Source organism: Aegilops tauschii, chromosome 5 (assembly GCF_002575655.3).
Source record: "Aegilops tauschii subsp. strangulata cultivar AL8/78 chromosome 5, Aet v6.0, whole genome shotgun sequence".
Classification (NCBI taxonomy): domain Eukaryota; kingdom Viridiplantae; phylum Streptophyta; class Magnoliopsida; order Poales; family Poaceae; genus Aegilops; species Aegilops tauschii.
Genome location: NC_053039.3, coordinates 33,028,232 through 33,044,976, shown reverse-complemented (window position 1 = coordinate 33,044,976; position 16,745 = coordinate 33,028,232). Strand labels below are relative to the sequence as shown.

Here is a 16,745-nt window from a genome sequence, read left to right as displayed (position 1 = left end):
CTAAAATGCTTCCAACAATTAATAGTCTTTTCGGAGCATCATTTTTTTGCCCAGACCTACAATGTCATTTCATCAAAAAAAAATTGCAGTTAGTTAAAACTTTCATTAATGTTTATCACAAAAAATCGGATTTTTTTGAATATTTTTACTATTTCTTCGGTTGTTACTGTTCTGTCATGTGAGCTCGGATTCAAATACTCCACGTCTTATTTTCTCTCTTCACTAGTAGAAAACAGGGCTTTGGTTCGACCAGAAAAGAGCATTAATCCCGGTTGCATTACGAACCGGGACTAATGTGAGCATTAGTCCCGGTTCGAGCGGCTAGGGCACCGTACAGGCATTAGTCCCGGTTCAAATGGGACCTTTAGTCCCGGTTGGTGCCACGAACCGGGACTAAAGGGTGCGATGCCCATTAGTACCGGTTCGTGGCACCAACCGGTACTAAAGGTTAAACCTTTAGTCCCGGTTCGAGCCACCAACCGGTACTAATGGGGTTTGAGGCATTAGTACCGGTTCATGGCACGAACCGGTACTAAAGGTCCCATTTTCAAACTCTACCCCCCTCCCCCCCCCCCCCCCCAGTCGCCTTTTCAGTTTTGTAAAAAGCAAAATAAAATGATAAAAACTTCAAAAATTAAAATCCTTCCAGATGTAGTTATGTTACTACATGTACTAGTTAGGAAAATTTAAAAACTTAAATTTGGACATGTTTAGCAAAAAGTGTAGGGAAAATGTAAAACGGCTATAACTTTTGCATACAATGTCAGAAAAAACGTATAATATATCAAATGTTCAGCACGAAAATCCGCATCCGATTTTGACTGCCTACGGCCTGTTTGCAAATTTTTAGAATCCTCAAATTCTAAAAGGAAAAAAAGTTATGCTCAAATTTCTGTTTTTTTTAATTTTTGTTAAATCTGGTCAAACTATGGTCAAACTACTTATTCAAGAAGTATTAGTGTTACTAAATAATTGTTCAAGAATATTAGTGTTACTAAATAATTATTTCCGTTTTTTTGAATTTGGTTAAATCTGGTCAAACTGTGGTCAAACAATGGTCAAACTAATTATTCAAGAAATATTAGTGTTATTAAATAATTATTTCAGTTTTTTTGAATTTTGGTCAAATCTGGTCAAACTGTGGTCAAACTATTTATTCAAGAAATATTCGTGTTACTAAATAATATTGTTTTTTAGAACATAGTTTCAAACTCAAACAGTGAAATGTGTGACTTCATGCTCAAGCTAAATTCCTGAGGGTTAATGGGATTGACATCTTATTATTGTCAGGAAAACAACAAGTGCAGACTTGGAAACGAGGGAGAATAGAACCCGAAAGTTAAGCGTGCTCAGGCTGGAGTAGTGAGAGGATGGGTGACCGTCCGGGAGTTAGATGATTTGGGGAGGTCCACGTGGAGGGCCTTTAGTCCCGTTTACGAACCGGGACTAAAAGGGGAGGCTTTAGTAACGACCCTTTAGTCCCGGTTCCAGAACCGGGACTAAAGGCCCTTGTTCTACTAGTGCTTTTTCGTTGTGAATCTCCATTGGCCACAGGACACCAACGTCTTTTCTAAGCCGGCGGCCTAACTCTCCATCTTCTTTTTTTGGCTTCATAGCCACGCACGAACAATGTGCTAGTAAATCTTAAAGTGGTGATGTTTTTGATAGCCTAGATTGTTTTAAGAAACAACGGTGTGTTCAGACCAGTTTAATTGGTTGGTGAAGTATTCGGGATTAGATTTGCACTTGCGCACGTATTTTAGTTATCTTGTTAAAACGGGTTCTTTTTTAGTTTGAGTTGAATAAGTTCCCTTTTTTTTGTGCGGTAGGTTTCACGCTAAAATTAACAACTTCCATACTGATGAATATGACAATGTTTGTCTGAGACGGCGGTACATATCCTTTCGGCTGCGTTTGGCTGCTTAGTACTTTTGGAATTTTAGGAGACGGCTGCCGATTTATTCCTTGTGGCCAGAGATACAAGATAAAACCATGTTCATTAATTAGCACAAGCTGATCTACTCCACGATCAATTGATACTTGGAAGCAACTACATATCCTAGCATATGTTGGATGTGCGCGTGAGTGCATGGCAAGGCAATAGGCATGCGGCGGCCGTTAATGTGCACAAGCTGATCACGATCGTTGTACAACTCCTTGATGTAGCTCAATTTGGTTCAGCTAGCTATATCTAGGGTTATCCACGCAACGAGTAGTCGAAACCAAGAAACTAACAAAACCGCACTAACCTGTGGTTGGATGGTTAGAGGGACTGTGGTATCCCCATCCTACCAGGGTTCAAATCCTGGTGCTCGCATTTATTCCTGAATTTATTTCAGGATTTCGGCGATGCGCATTCAGTGGGAGGAGACGTTTCCGTCGACGACGAGGCGCCTATAGTGACTTCGTAAATCTCAAGATGATATGCCGGCCCAGTCTTTCGGAGGTGCTCATAGGGGTAGGGTGTGCGTGTGTGCGTTCATAGGGGTGAGTGTATGCACGTGTATATGAGCGCACCAGAAATTGAGTGCAGCTCAGACAAACAAACATGCTGAATTTACATTGCTGGGGCCTTAGTTGGGCTGGATGCAGCTTAACAATATGGGGGGGGGGGTATCTGGGGCAACCCCGCGACAGATTGGCCACTGAGGTGATGTATTGATATCTCTTTTAGACAGAATCATACAATTCCCGAAATCGCTAATTGAGGACTACTCTTTTCAAAGATCACTTCCACCTTCCTAGGTTGCGACAAGTGATATACAATCTGAGAGTGTTTTTTTCATATATCCGTTTATTCAAAACATTTTCATCTCTTAAATCGTGTTTCTAAATCTCAAACTATTTTCACCGTTAGATTACTCGCGTCGCGATCTTCAAAACTAGATCCCTTGTTGATAGGTTTTCACAAACTTTTTTTTCATGAAAAACCGGTCAAAAACCCACACCGGGAGCATTTTTTTCCTTTCCGAAAGCCAATCCCGAGAGGCACGGCCGTGCCTCTCACGGAAGCAAAAGAATAGCATGTGTTTTTTTTTGTTACTAAGAGGCACAGAAGCAAAACCGTGCCTCGCATGTAAGGAAAAAAAAAGAGAAAACATGTTTTTTTTGTTATCGAGAGGCATGGCAGTGCCTCTCGTGGAAGCAAAAAAACACATTTTTTTTCTGAGAGGCACGCTCGCGGAAGCAAAAAAATAAGTTGTTTTTTTCGTTTTCAAAAGGCACGGCCGTGTCTTTCGTGAAAGCAAAAAGAAACAAATTTTTTGGGGCATTCTTTTTTATTTTTTTAGTCCAAAAGCTAAGAAAGACCAATGGAAAGCCGTAAAGCCGAAAACGCATGCCAAAAAAATAAAATAAAACAGCAAAATTCAGAGGGAGCACTCAGAGCGCGGCACGTGACGGCTGCTAGTGCGGCACTTGACGCGCTCTCAGCCCACCCCAAATGACTCTTGGGGAGACTCCGAACGAAAGCTCCTCAATTAGTTGCTCTCGACAAGTCCATGCAATGCTTTTGACCATGTAATGGTGTGTCCCTTTGCTCAAAAATACTTACTCCCTCCGTTTATTTTTATAAGTCGTTTCAGACAACTCAAAATAAGCTGTTTTGTACATTGTCTGAAATATCTTTAAGGTCTTATAAAAGTGAACAGAGGGAGTACCATTTTTATGTTGAGACGGTGGGGATAGAAATTAGAGAGGCCTGTATAGTGTTGGGCCTTCCATTCCGCACAGGCCGTCAATCCCTCGGTGAGCCCACCCGCCGAGGCAGAAAAGGACCACCAAACCCATTTCATTTCCCCGCCGTCCGCACTGAAAATTCGAACTCCAATTTCCCCTCCTCCCGCCCCCAACTCCGGCGACCCGCCGCCGCCGCCGCCGCGATGCAGCGCGGCATGGACGCGTCGATCTCGGCGCTGTGCGGCTCCCTCTCCGAGGTGCTCACCCACGCCGACGACTCCTCCCGCGCGCTCTCCGACGCTCTCTCCCGCCGCGCCATCCCCCTCGGTACCGCATCTGACCTCGGCGCCTCGCCGCCCTCCCCCGCTAGGGTTTCGCCAGCCAGCGCTTTTCCTTCCTTCCTGCTCACGGATGACGTGTGCGCGTGTTCCCTCGCAGAGTCGGCGACGAACGCGTTCCTGCAGGGGCTGGACCGGCGGGTGGAGGCGGCGGGCGCCGACCTGGCGCGCCTCGAGTCCATGGCCTTCGGCACCGTCTCCGTCGAGGAGCTCCTCGGCCACTTCCGCGAGGTGCACAACATCGTCTCCCGCCACGCCGACGCCATCGAGTCCCGCCTCGTCTCCTTCGGCTACGTCGCCCCCGGTGAGTCCCATCCCGCGTGTACCCACCCACTTCAGGCAGGAACCACTGGTGATGTCACTTTGAAGCTCTGCCCGTGCAGTGTTCGTATATTTTGGCTGAGGGTCATGGGGTTTCTCTTGTTGGTGCAGAGGTGGAGGACGAGGTGGAAGAGGAGGAGGAAGGTGCAGACTTGGGGGACCTTGATGTCCCCGGGAATGGGCTCTTGGGAGGGTCAAGCTCGGTCCTCAGGTCTGCCCGGAAGCACTTCGACGACGACGATGAACTGTATCCTTCCATTACTAAGGCATTTTCAGAGAAATGCACTTTTGATTGTGTTGGGTGTGATCTATGACCGGGCACATAACAATTCGAGATGCATAGGCTCTAAATACGAGATATCATCTTGTGCCTAGTTGGCTAGCTGTAAGGGTTTACAATTGCAGCATTGTCAGTGAAGTCAGAATTTGAAGATTTATACGCATTAGGAGTTGAACCATACTTATCCTGCCCCTGTTATTAGCTGTTGACCTTTACTACTAATTTTTCCTGCTAAATGTGTAAATCTCCCTAATATCATGCTGTCATACCATCATTTGGGACCAGCAAACATTGGAGGTTATGATTGGTTGGGTTGTTGGGGATTCGTTATACTGGATAAGCTTAACAATTTGAATGCACCAGTCTGAACCTTGATCTTTAATTAATAATGGGCTTCTGTTTTTGGAAATATAGTAGGCAATCCTTCTTTATTTAGAGGGTGTTAGCTTGGTGTAGGTCGGGTACAGATTACTCTGATACCAGGAGATCCGTTGTACTTCATTGCACTATTCAGCATCAAATCATTCTTTTGTGTTTCTGTGTGATTGAGATACAGAGTATTGAGTTCTTTCTTGACTGCATGTAAGATTTGAGGATTCCATGTCACTAAAGAATTTTGGGATTTCTGATGCTTGTCTGGCTACCCTGTCCTCTCAAGGTACGGAACACGAACACTTGCAATGCATCTTCCTAAATCAACTGTTTAGATGCATTATACATATTAGTATTTTTTACTGCAAGTCCTAAATCGAATAGAGATAATAATTTCTTTCGGATGTCGCAGATATTGATTTTTCTGCAAGCCCAAAGATGCCTGACAGAAAACTTGGAAGGTAACTCAACGAAATACAGACATATATATGAGATGTCTATTGCAATGTCCTTTTCAGGCTGTTCTTTTTTTTGTTGTTCTCCACAGTTCTTTACTTGTTTTGTCTTCATTGAAAATCACCTTGTGTTTATACCGTTCAGTGTTGATGATGACCAAAAGATCTTGGAGGAAGCTGAAGAACCCACACCTCCCCAAATTGAAACCTATGAGCAAGATGGTCAGCAGAGTGTATCTTTTATGTTTAGAAGATATATTAAATGCTTGCTTTTTATGACTGACATCTCTGTTGAATCTGTGAAGACAATGCTTTCCAAGGAATGATAAGGGCGTCGAAGGAGGAGTACGATAAACTTCCTCCTTACATGAAGACTCTTGCATCATGGGAGGTCTGACTTCTTTCTTAAAAAAACTAATCGGGAATGCTTCTCATAGTACTCTATGCACGTTGTCTATTTTGTAGTGGCAACAAGTTACAGCACAGTCCGTGTAATTCGGACATGTTACTGGAATTAATTACTACTCCCACCGTTCCAAATTACTTGATGGATGTATCTAGAACTAAAATACATCTAGATACATCCATACCTGCGACAAGTAATTCGGAACGGAGGGAGTAGAAGGGAGAAATCATGCAATATCTTTTCTTGCCTCTTGCCATAAACTCTTTAACGTCTTTTCTGTTTTGGCCTCTGCATTGCAGTGGTTTCATGACGATAGTAGTGTTATCTTAGTTATGCCACCTCAAAGCAATCTACTGCAATGCTTACCTTTTTTGCGGCCTCTCTTTTTATCAGGAATTGCATGACGCCGTTTCAAAACTGAATGCATACTTTGGTGGTGATAAGGCTCAGGGAAGTTTAAATCAGGATGATGTTGCATCAATCGGCTTGGGTATGTTATAATCTTATACTTGCCATTCCCTGCCCGCAGAAATGTGAAATGCTTTTACACTAGACAAATCCCATTGACGTTTCCTTTCACGCCCTTGTCTTGTAGGGCGCAAAGGAAGATCCTACTTGTTGATCCTTCTGCGGTTGAATCAACTGGCTATGGAGACGATTGATGGCTCAATCTTCTACAACCTACGCAAGAACGACTCCTAGATGATTTTTTCAGAGAACCTGGGGAAACAGAAGGGGATATACTGATACTGCTTCCATACTGTAATGCGTTTTGATGTAGTTAGTCTGGTGCATAACTTGTTCTCTCCTAAGGCATTGGCTTGGATTTGATTGCACTACTGTTTTTAGAATAGCTTGGTTTAATCTGGTGAAGAGCTTGGGTTTGATGGTTCTGGATATTCGGTCGTAATGTAGTTGATCTGGTGAAGAGCTTGGGTTTGATGGTTGCTGTATACTCAAACGTGGAGCTGCACAAGTGTTCTTTAACTGAAATAAAGTGGAAACTGTACGATTACAAATGGTGAACTATCTATCTGTGAAGTTTGCTCTTGCAGTTGTAATGGAGGTGCTGAATCACAATATCAGATATTGCATGGCAAACTGAAGAACTGACGATGATTCAGGATGGGTTCCTGCTGCAATGTCACCCCAAGATCTCTGAAGTTTTATGAACTCCCGTACACTTAACTGAATCACCCCTTGCAATATTGCACATATTGCAAGTCTTACACTTCTATGTGCACAAATTTACTATTTACATTCCTCCAACGAGCCACATATATATGATGATGCTATATCTACAAATTGCAATGTACACAGCTTCAGAATTTGTTGAATTCTTCAGATCCCATGCCCTGCCTTGCCATGCAGGATGCAGCAGCGACAGCGGGGGAAGATCCCTCCTATCAGGGTGGTGCTCGAGGTTTCCGTGAGATGGATCCCGGATCATATATATGATCTCTCAAGGATGCTCTGCGACAGTATCTATCTAGGCCACAAACGCTGACGAAGAGGAAGAACCGTATATCTCGTTTGCCTGAGCCAGGGAGACGTACACGACATCCGTCAGCGAGCTGTGGGTCCGGCCGCAGAAAATGTACACGAAGATCCCCATCACCAGCCATACCCCGACCCGCATCCACATGCCACCCCTGAAGAACATACACAGAGGTTGGCAACGTTCAGACACATACATACGCATCCTTCCATTCTGAATGTTTTGTTGGCGAAAGTAAACTTATCAGCGAGTGAGATAATTGTTTGAGCTTTGAGGTACTCACCCTAGATTTATGAGCAAGTATGTGTTTATGAGAATGCACATCACTGGCAGCAGCGGAACAAACGGGCAGATGAACCTGCAGAGGGAGCGGCAGAAAGGAGCTGTGACATCAAGTTACCAGTAGTCTAGTACGGAGAGAAGCGTGAAAATGATGTGATGCAAGTGTACCTCCAGAGTGACCAAATGAGTGCCTTCCGTCGTCCTGGTCGATCCAGGAGAGCATTCCGAGACCAGCTAGGAGGAGCAGGCCACCAAACACGCAGAATAAGCACATCACCAGGCTGACGTGAAAGGTGAGGGACGCGTGTTAGACAGGTCAGTATTTCATTGCACAGGAAAGTTCATCGTGGGAACAAGATATGCCCGGTCCGTACTTACAATGGCAGGAACGTTACAGAAGCTGAAGCCGTCAGGATTAGCACCCCTACGCATACAGATGCTATGCTGCGAGCAGCGGTTTTCCGCCGCTTTAACTCATCCAATTTGTCTGATGGATTGACAGAGAAACCGGTTAGCCAGCTAGATAAGTAAAGGGTCTGATAAGTAAAATGCACATGCTCAGAAATGTAGACTAGACCAACTCGAAATGCAATTTCCTAGACTTACTTGCATATAGCTGCTTCTCAATAAGAGGGTCATTGATTGATTCTACTACGATCACATCCTTAATCTCAGACGTCCCCTGTTCATGGTTCCCATCTCCAAGAGGACTCCCCACCTTTTCCTCATCACATTCTTGGCTTAAGCGGAATGACGTTTGCAGAGAGGTTGGCAGGGGTACCTCATCTGGAGGTACATATCTGAGGATCAAGATGGAGACGGCGACTATGGTGAACGCGAGGAGCGTGCCTACACTGACCTGCAACCAAATTTAACTCCTTTAGCTCTACATTCCAACCATTAGCCCTCGTTAAATTCTTAATCTGCTCATGTTCTATGAAAGGTTCATCAAATTTCTCAAATAACAACTATTTAATGCTTCCTAGATCCTTTACCATTCCTGCCAGTTGTGAAACATCCATGAAGAAAGCCAGAGAAGCCGCGCAGATGCCAGTTATGATTGTGCTCTTGACAGGAACTTGTGTCTTCTCGCTAACATCCGAGAAGAAGGATGGCAATAGCCCATCTCTCGCCATGGCCATCAATATCCTTGGCTGTGGCAGAAGTGATCCCATCAAGGTTGAGCAGAGAGCGAGAACAACACCAGATGTTACAAGGTACCTAAAATAAGACAGCACCGTAAAAAAAAATCCTCAGCAGGAAGCACAGCAAGTGATGCACGGCGAAATGGAAGCACTGTCAAACGGAGTCCTTACATCGCCCACTGCATCCCGTGCCTCGCAAAGGCGGATGAAATAGGGGTATCTGGGTCCATAGCAAAGTATGGCACCAGACCGACAATAACAACTGAAACCAGCATGTACAAGGAACAGCAAATCGTCAATGACGTGGCTATTCCCAGCGGCAGATCTCGTTGTGGATTCCTCACCTGTTGGAATAGAAGTTTAGATAGAAGAATTCTTAATAATACCGCGATCCAGTGCCATGTCAATTTGGAAATTAGAGCCTGTCCTTACCTCCTCAGCGGTGCTCGCAACTGAATCAAAGCCTATGTAGGCAAAGAAAACGGTCACTGATCCAGCAAGCATTCCATTCACTCCATATGGCAGAAATCTGTAGAGGAAAGTGTTTAAGCACACTATTTCCCAAATAGGGAAAGCTAAATAAGAAGTGATTTTTACATTACCCGCCAGACACCTTGTCAATGATATGATACTTGTTACCGGCACAGCGGAACTGTAAAATAGACAGGTAGATGTACAATAATTGACTCACTATCAGTTGGCTTGGGATAACCCAACCCTTTTAGATACCCACTAGATAATTACATCACAACCTAATATCAAAACATTGAATTATATTCAACTTCACAAGATTACTCGTAACAAGGTTTATTCCATGTCCTCAAGAACGTAACGAACTACTCACAAGACATCATATGGATCATGATCAGCGGAGATGAAATTATGATTAACAATCCAAACATATAAATCTTTCACCGACAAAACTTCTAAGCATCAACTACAGATACTAATCAACACCTGAAAGCACTCTCAACAATTCAGGTAACACTTCATAGATTGAAAGCAAGGGTTGGAGATGGATGACGGTCATGAAGGTGCTGATGATGATCCCCACGATGTGGTGGCTTCGATGTCTTCGAATACTCCCTTCAAGAAGGAAAGGGTCCTAAGAAAATAGCCCCATAGAGCAGAAAAGTGTTATGCCTCAGCTCCGCCTTGCAAATGGCGGAGGGAAAATCCCGTAATTTTTACGGGATTTTTCCTCCGCCATATAAGGTCATCGGGAGTAGAACTTGTAATATTATGTCATATAAGGTCATCGGGTAGTAGAACTTGTCGGGTATCCCGCGGGTCCCACCAGGCACACCATGTAGTTGGGGTGGCCACATGGCCCCCCCACAGGGTTCTCCTCAAGTGGGCCAAGGTTTCCCCGGCTACCTTCGACATAGAAAAATGTCATATTTTCCTTGAATTTTTTGGTCTTCGAAAAATTATTTTCTTCAATGTTCCTTGGTTTTGCCCCCCCCCTTTTTGCAAGTATAAGCTTTAGGGGGGGGGGGCAGGGATCATAACTGCAAGTTTTCAAGAGGGGTTGCAACTGCAAGTCGTCCAATGGGATCACAACTGCAAGTTTTCAGTGGGGTTGCAAATGCAAATTTTCCAAGAGGTCACAACTACTATTTTATAAGGAAGGGCACAACAACAAGTTTGCGAAAGAGGTCCCAACTGCAAGTTCTCCATGGAGGTCGCAACTATAAGTTTTTCTATGGATCACAATTGTAAGTTTTTAAGAGAGGTCGCAACTGCAAGGTTTTTAGCATGGATGTAACTGAAAGCTCTCAAGAGGGGTCACAAATGTAAGTTTCTAAGAGAGGGTCGCAACTGCAAGTTTTCAAGAAGGGCGACAAACTTATTCACGAAGAACGCAAAAATAATTTCATTTTCCATGGTATAATATTTTTTCTTCATTTAGTTGTTTTAACATTTTTTAAATAGTTTGTCGAAACAAATATGAGAAAAACAGTGTTCCACAAAACCGGGCATGGCCACGCCACACGATTACTGCTAACGATTGCTGTGGAACAGAGGAAAACAAAAAAACTCCGAAAGCTGAAATACATGTCGGAGTCGGACCATGTCGCTGCTATCAATCCCACTAGATCATTGAAGGCGCGCGTTGCTGCGCCCGTCCATTTTTCCAATAGGATCATAGTTGTTGATGTAAATATATGTATAGAAATTTTGTTAATTACTGTCAAGGTATTATAGTGGATGATTCATTGCAAACCTATGGAGGTTAAGTAACAGTAAACTAAAATAACAACAACAATAATAATAAGACACAGTTGCATTGGCCTTCTTAGCATTTTATTTTATAAAGAGCATGTGACAGGCCTTTAGTTTCCTACAACAGGCTCTAGCACAAATAAGTGTAGAGGCCAATTACTTTACTTTCTCTGACAAGTGAACTGATTGAGATAACAATACAAATTCAGGTAAGATAATAACTTCAAAGCATGTATCCTGAATCTGTTCTCAATATTGCAAGTGAATGGAGCAATTTCTCACGCAAGAAGACATTGTCGAAGCATATTAAGACTCCATCCCATGTTTCAGAAGATACATCCATCTACTAAAACATGCAATAGAATCAGGAGATCATCAATTGTGAAACTTAACTCCATTCAGAGGCTGAATATAAGATCAACCGAGGTCCGAGGCTACTGTGGCACATCGACATGGCTTGCTAGGCGAACTCCATATTGCATATCTTATTGCTGTACTCTCCTCGACCAAACAGACCAATCAATATATGCCACGGTCCTGTTAAAGTTTGTAAAAAATAAATTAAGGTTGGTGCACTTACAACAATCAGAAAGTGGATCAAATAAGAAAACTGGATCCTCACGAACCGTACATCAAAATCAAACCTTACGGGGGAGTGAGGTACCTTTATATTTTATCGAGTAGTGAGGTTGGGAGGCACATAGGGGTGTGATGTCAACTCCATAGAACCAACAAAAATTGAGCCTTGCATCGCTTTGCGCCGCATCGATTAGTCAGGACCGTTTCGCTTCACCTTCGCCCCGCATCCAGCGGCATGCTTTTTCCTCTCCCAATCTGACCGACTGGACATGATCGAAGGTCAGCAGCTCGGTAAGAATCAGCATCAAAGAGTTGACCGAACCGTGATGAGCACCACGCGCACAAATATGAGATTGGTATATGTAGGAGTTGATAGCAGATTGAACAGCGCTAGTTGTCATGTTTCTTCCATCCGTGTAAAAGGAATGTTCATATCATAAACTGCAAGAAATAGCTCCTGTAAAGAATGCAATCATAAGCAAAGACGATACCTCAACTCCCCAACAGATAAATCAACCTTGTGGCTTTGGAATTTGGATGCAAACTCTGTGCATAAATCATTTTTTTTCGGACTCCTCTCTGCAACGGAGACCAAAGAAATAATGGCACAACACATACAAAACTCAAAAACTTGGAATGGAAAGGATGAAGTGCTACAAAAAGACTCACCATTAGCGAGTAGCGACCACGGCCAAGCCAGGTCAAAGAAGAAAGACACATGATGATCCACGAGAGGAAGGAGGTGGGAGGCGGAAAAGATCCGGCGCCTCCCATCCATGCACCATCGTTGCTGAAAGGAGATTCTTGGATGCGTTGGCACAAATTGTCCCCAAACTTCTCCCGCAATCTGGAGGTAGGACGGCAGCGGCGGGCGCTGCTACAGCGCAGACAAACATTCGCGTTAGTTTGGGAGTAGTTAGTGATGAAGATTTCCCCTTTCTCAGGAGCTGTTAGGGATGGACACGCAGGGAACAGGCCAGAGTCTGTGCACCTTTGCTCGGCGAGATTGACGGCCCGATCATGGAGCCTAGGCCCGGTCATGGAGCTGTTAGGTTGATCTCTCTCCCGTTCGAGCCCAACGGGTCGAACGGGCCCCTGACTCGCGCCCTGATCGGCGGCGTCCAACCAAACCATGGTTGGTGGGCCCCTGTGACCCGCGCTATATAAACAAAGGTGGGGGCCGGGGCGTTATTCACGAGGTTAATCGCTGCCACAATCCCCACCTACAATCCTACCGATCTAGGGTTAGCGCGGTGCTCACGGGAAGCTCCACCACCTCGCCCACTCTCCGCCATCGCCGTGCGCCCCAGCACCACGATGGCCTCCGGCTCGAGTTCATCCACTGCCGGACAAGGTAGGTTCACCGGATCTACTAGCCTACTCCGATCCAAAGTTCTATCAATGGTATCAGCCAGATCGGGCTAGTTGATTTCGGTACAAAGAAACAAACACAGAAAAAGAAACAGAAAAAGAGATCCCCTTCCCCAAAGAACCTTAGAAGGGCAAAGAAGAAAAGAGCGCCGCCGTAAGGCCGCGCCCGTTCCTCTCGATCCCCACACGCATCGGCAAGCCGAGGTGCGGGGACGAAGAACCACCCCGCGAGGGGCAAAGTGCACCGTGGCCGATCCGTTCGACGGTGGCGCGCTCACCACAGAGGGGAACGCGCAGCCGGCGAAGGGAATGGCAACGGCGCCACCGTCGAGCTCCTCTCTATCTCTCTCACTGCTGGGTAGTGGTGGAAGAGAGAAAAAGAAAAGAATGTAAAGGAAGAGCCTCGCCGCGCCGGGAAGCCTCGCCGTCGGCGGTTGGTCGGCGGCCAGAGGGAACCACGGGCGCACAGGGGAGTAGAGGAGGCCCAGCCGCGTCGCTCTCTCTCTCTCTCTATCGCACGAAGAAGAGGGTGAAGAGGAAAGAAAGGACGGGAAGGAGAGGCTCGCGCGGCGCGGTGGCTTTCGCCGCCGCTGCCGGCGGCCGGACAGGAAGGCCGGGGCGCAGCTCCGTGCTCACACCAGAGCGAGCGAGAGAGGCGCGTGGGGGCGGACTGCGCTAGGGTTACGGCCGGATTGACGGGGGGCGTTTTTGTTCGCCCGATCCGCGCGCTGTACCGTCGGATTGAATCCGACGGCCAGGATTGAAACCCTAACCCGCTGCAGGCTGCTGGGCTGGAAAGGGAGCAGGCTAGCTGTGCCGCTGGGCCGAAAGTGGCTCGCGAGGCTGGGCTCAGGCCGCCAGCCGCCGCGGGCGCGCTGGGCCGAGGCCGCAGCTTAGCCGCGCGCTAGGCTGTGTTGCGGCTTATTTTCGGTTTTTTTAGAGAAGAATTGAATTATTATTTCAGAAAAAGAAAAGTTTATGTATTTTATAAAATAAAAGTTTCTGTAGAACTAAAAAAGTTCTTGATTTTTTATTCGGTCATAGAAAAGTTTCTGTAAAAAGTAAAAAGTTCGTGAATTTTTATTCATGATTTTCCGCTGCGTAAATAATTAATGCTCTTTTACAAAGAAAATAAAAGTTTACATAGTATTAAGTTTTTAAGAGCATGTTAATGTGATTATTAAAATGAATATGATTATGTTATTTTTATGACCAACGTTGTTAATAACATGATCATGTTTTATTATTGAAATTTAAAGGTGCATTTATTTCTAATTTTTGCCCAACGGTAATATAGATTTAATTGCATAGACAATTATATGTTTAATTTGACCAACGTTAGATTAATACATATGATTGTTATATTGATGTCAATTAAATTGTAATTTCAGGAGGCTTTCACTTGATGAGTTGCCTAAAAGAAGTTCCGACACTCAGAGGTGACAACCACACTGAGTGGAGGAAGAAAGTTGAACTGGCGTTTGTTTGTGCTGATCTTGACTGGGTTGTGGAGAAACCACAGCCGGTCAGACCCACAGAGCCAGTAAGAGAGGCCACTGATGATGATGCTGCATGGGCTAAAAAGAAAGGGGACTATGCTCCTTTGGAGCAGTCCTACCTCATAGATAATCAAAAGTGGGTCAATGCAAACAAAAAATGCATGGCCTTTATAAAGAACACAATTGAGAGCGCCATTGTGGGCTCCATTGCAGAGTGCACTTCCGCAGGGGAGTTGCTCTCAAAGATAAAGAGCCAGTTCACTGGCTCTTCAAAGATATATGCCACCCAGGTGTTAGAGCAACCGGTGACAGAAAAATACACAGGTGGTAGTCATGGCATAAGAGAGCACATCCTCAGGATGAGCAATATGGCAGCAAAGCTCAAGCCCATGGATGCGGATCTGGAGATCAAACCAGCGCTCTTGGTCCACCTTGTCATGGCTTCACTGCCGAAGGAGTTTGAAGCTTTTGTTGTGAACTATAATATGTCACCTGGAACATGGGACGTTGAAAAGACAATAGCAATGTGTGTTCAAGAAGAGGAGAGACTCAAAGCCTCACATGGTGGTACACTCAACTATGTGCAGGGTCACAAAAGAAAGAATTACAATCTAAATAACAAAAGTTCTCCTTCAAAGCCACAAGGAAAAGTTTCCTATCAGCATCAGCGTCAGCAACAGCCTTTCTCAGTGGACAAAGACACTTGTCTCCACTGTAAGAAGACCGGGCATTACAACAAAGACTGTCCTGTTTGGCTAAAGTCGATCATGGCAAAAAGAGGTAACAATATAGTTTCATTTGTAAATGAATCCCTGTATGCACAGTTTTCAAAATCAACTTGGTGGATTGACTCAGGAGCAACTGTTCATGTTGCAAATTCTTTACAGGGATTCCATTCGACGTGGACTACGCTAAGAAGCGAAAGACGCATTGAAGTGGCGAACGGAGTTGAAGCAGAAGTTGAAGCTGTCGGTGATATCTCCTTGGAGTTAGCTGATGGATTCAATCTTCTACTTAGAGATGTTTTATTTGTTCCATCATGTCATAGAAACTTAATAAGTGTTTCTTGCTTGGACAAAGATAATTATGAGTGTTATTTTGGACATGGCAAGTGTGCCATTTGGTTAATAATGCTTATGTGGGTGATGCTTTACTACATGATGAGCTTTATTTGTTATCACTTCGTGAAAAAGTTTATTCCGTTTGCAATGTGAAAGAACATGTTTCTGCGTCGAATAAAGAACAAAAGAAAAGAAAAAGAACATTTGACTCATCGAAATTATGGCACTGTCGCTTGGGCCATATTTCGAAGGGGGGAATAGAAAGATGAGTCAAAAGTGAAATTCTTCCTCCGTTAGAATTTTCAGACTTAGAACAATGCACAGATTGCGTTAAAGGAAAGTACGTAAAACAAATCAAAAAAGGTGCAATCCATAGCACATGCACACTAGAAATCATTCACACTAGAAATCATTCACACTGATATTTGTGGACCATTTCCGGTGAAAAGTGTGGATGGATATGACTCGTTCATAACATTCACAGATGATTACTCTCGCTATGGTTATATTTATCCAATCAAAGAAAGATCAGAAGCGTTGGATAAATTTAAAATATTCAAAGCTGAAGTTGATTATCAGCACGATAAAAGAATAAATATAGTAAGGTCCGACCGTGGGGGAGAGTACGACGGTCGACACACTCAATATGGCCAAGTCCCTGGACCTTTTGCGAAGTTCTTGCAGGAGACTGGCATAGTAGCCCAGTATTCAATGCCGGGCGAGCCTCAGCAAAATGGAGTAGCTGAAAGGCGCAACCGTACCCTTATGGATATGGTGCGCAGCATGATGAGTTATTCCAACTTGCCATTGGGATTATGGATGGAGGCGCTTAAAACCGCCATTCACATTCTCAATAGAGTACCAAGCAAGTCGGTGCCCAAAACACCGTACGAGCTATGGACAGGAAGGATGCCCTCCCTACAACACTTCAAGGTGTGGGGGTGCCCTGTTGAGGCCAAAATGTTTAATCCAAACATTGCAAAGTTAGATCCCAAAACAGTAAGTTGCCACTTCATTGGCTATCCAGACAGATCAAAAGGTTTTCGTTTCTACTGCCCTGTAAGATATACAAAGTTTGTAGAAACGAGACATGCAATCTTCTTAGAGGACGAAATGATGAGGGGGAGCTTGGTAGCTCGGAAAATTGATCTTGAGGAGAAGAGGGTGCATGCACCTAATCCGATGATTCAGGAGCCATTTTTCTCACTACCAGTTGTAACTCCACCCATGACAG

The 16,745-nt window shown here is 44.6% G+C and overlaps 2 protein-coding genes across 2 annotated transcripts; one reads left to right on the top strand and one right to left on the bottom strand.

Annotated features, from left to right (window-relative positions):
- Window positions 1-3,784: 3,784 nt before the first annotated feature.
- Window positions 3,785-6,869, top strand: LOC109780429 (uncharacterized). Its single transcript, XM_020339016.4, has 9 exons — window positions 3,785-4,005; window positions 4,117-4,320; window positions 4,449-4,584; window positions 5,205-5,275; window positions 5,402-5,450; window positions 5,590-5,666; window positions 5,750-5,835; window positions 6,244-6,340; window positions 6,446-6,869. The coding sequence occupies exons 1-9, from the start codon at window positions 3,882-3,884 to the stop codon at window positions 6,550-6,552; spliced, it is 951 nt and encodes a 316-aa protein (XP_020194605.1). The 5' UTR covers window positions 3,785-3,881; the 3' UTR covers window positions 6,553-6,869.
- Window positions 6,870-6,911: 42 nt separating this feature from the next.
- On the bottom strand, window positions 6,912-9,424 carry LOC109780405 (cationic amino acid transporter 2, vacuolar-like). The gene is made up of 9 exons (XM_020338990.4): window positions 9,378-9,424; window positions 9,208-9,304; window positions 8,947-9,119; window positions 8,626-8,851; window positions 8,237-8,489; window positions 8,009-8,117; window positions 7,799-7,911; window positions 7,632-7,707; window positions 6,912-7,502 (listed from the first exon to the last, which is right to left on the bottom strand). Exons 2-9 carry the CDS (start codon window positions 9,277-9,279, stop codon window positions 7,340-7,342), a joined length of 1,185 nt encoding a protein of 394 aa, XP_020194579.3. The 5' UTR covers window positions 9,280-9,304; window positions 9,378-9,424; the 3' UTR covers window positions 6,912-7,339.
- Between the last annotated feature and the right edge of the window lie 7,321 nt (window positions 9,425-16,745).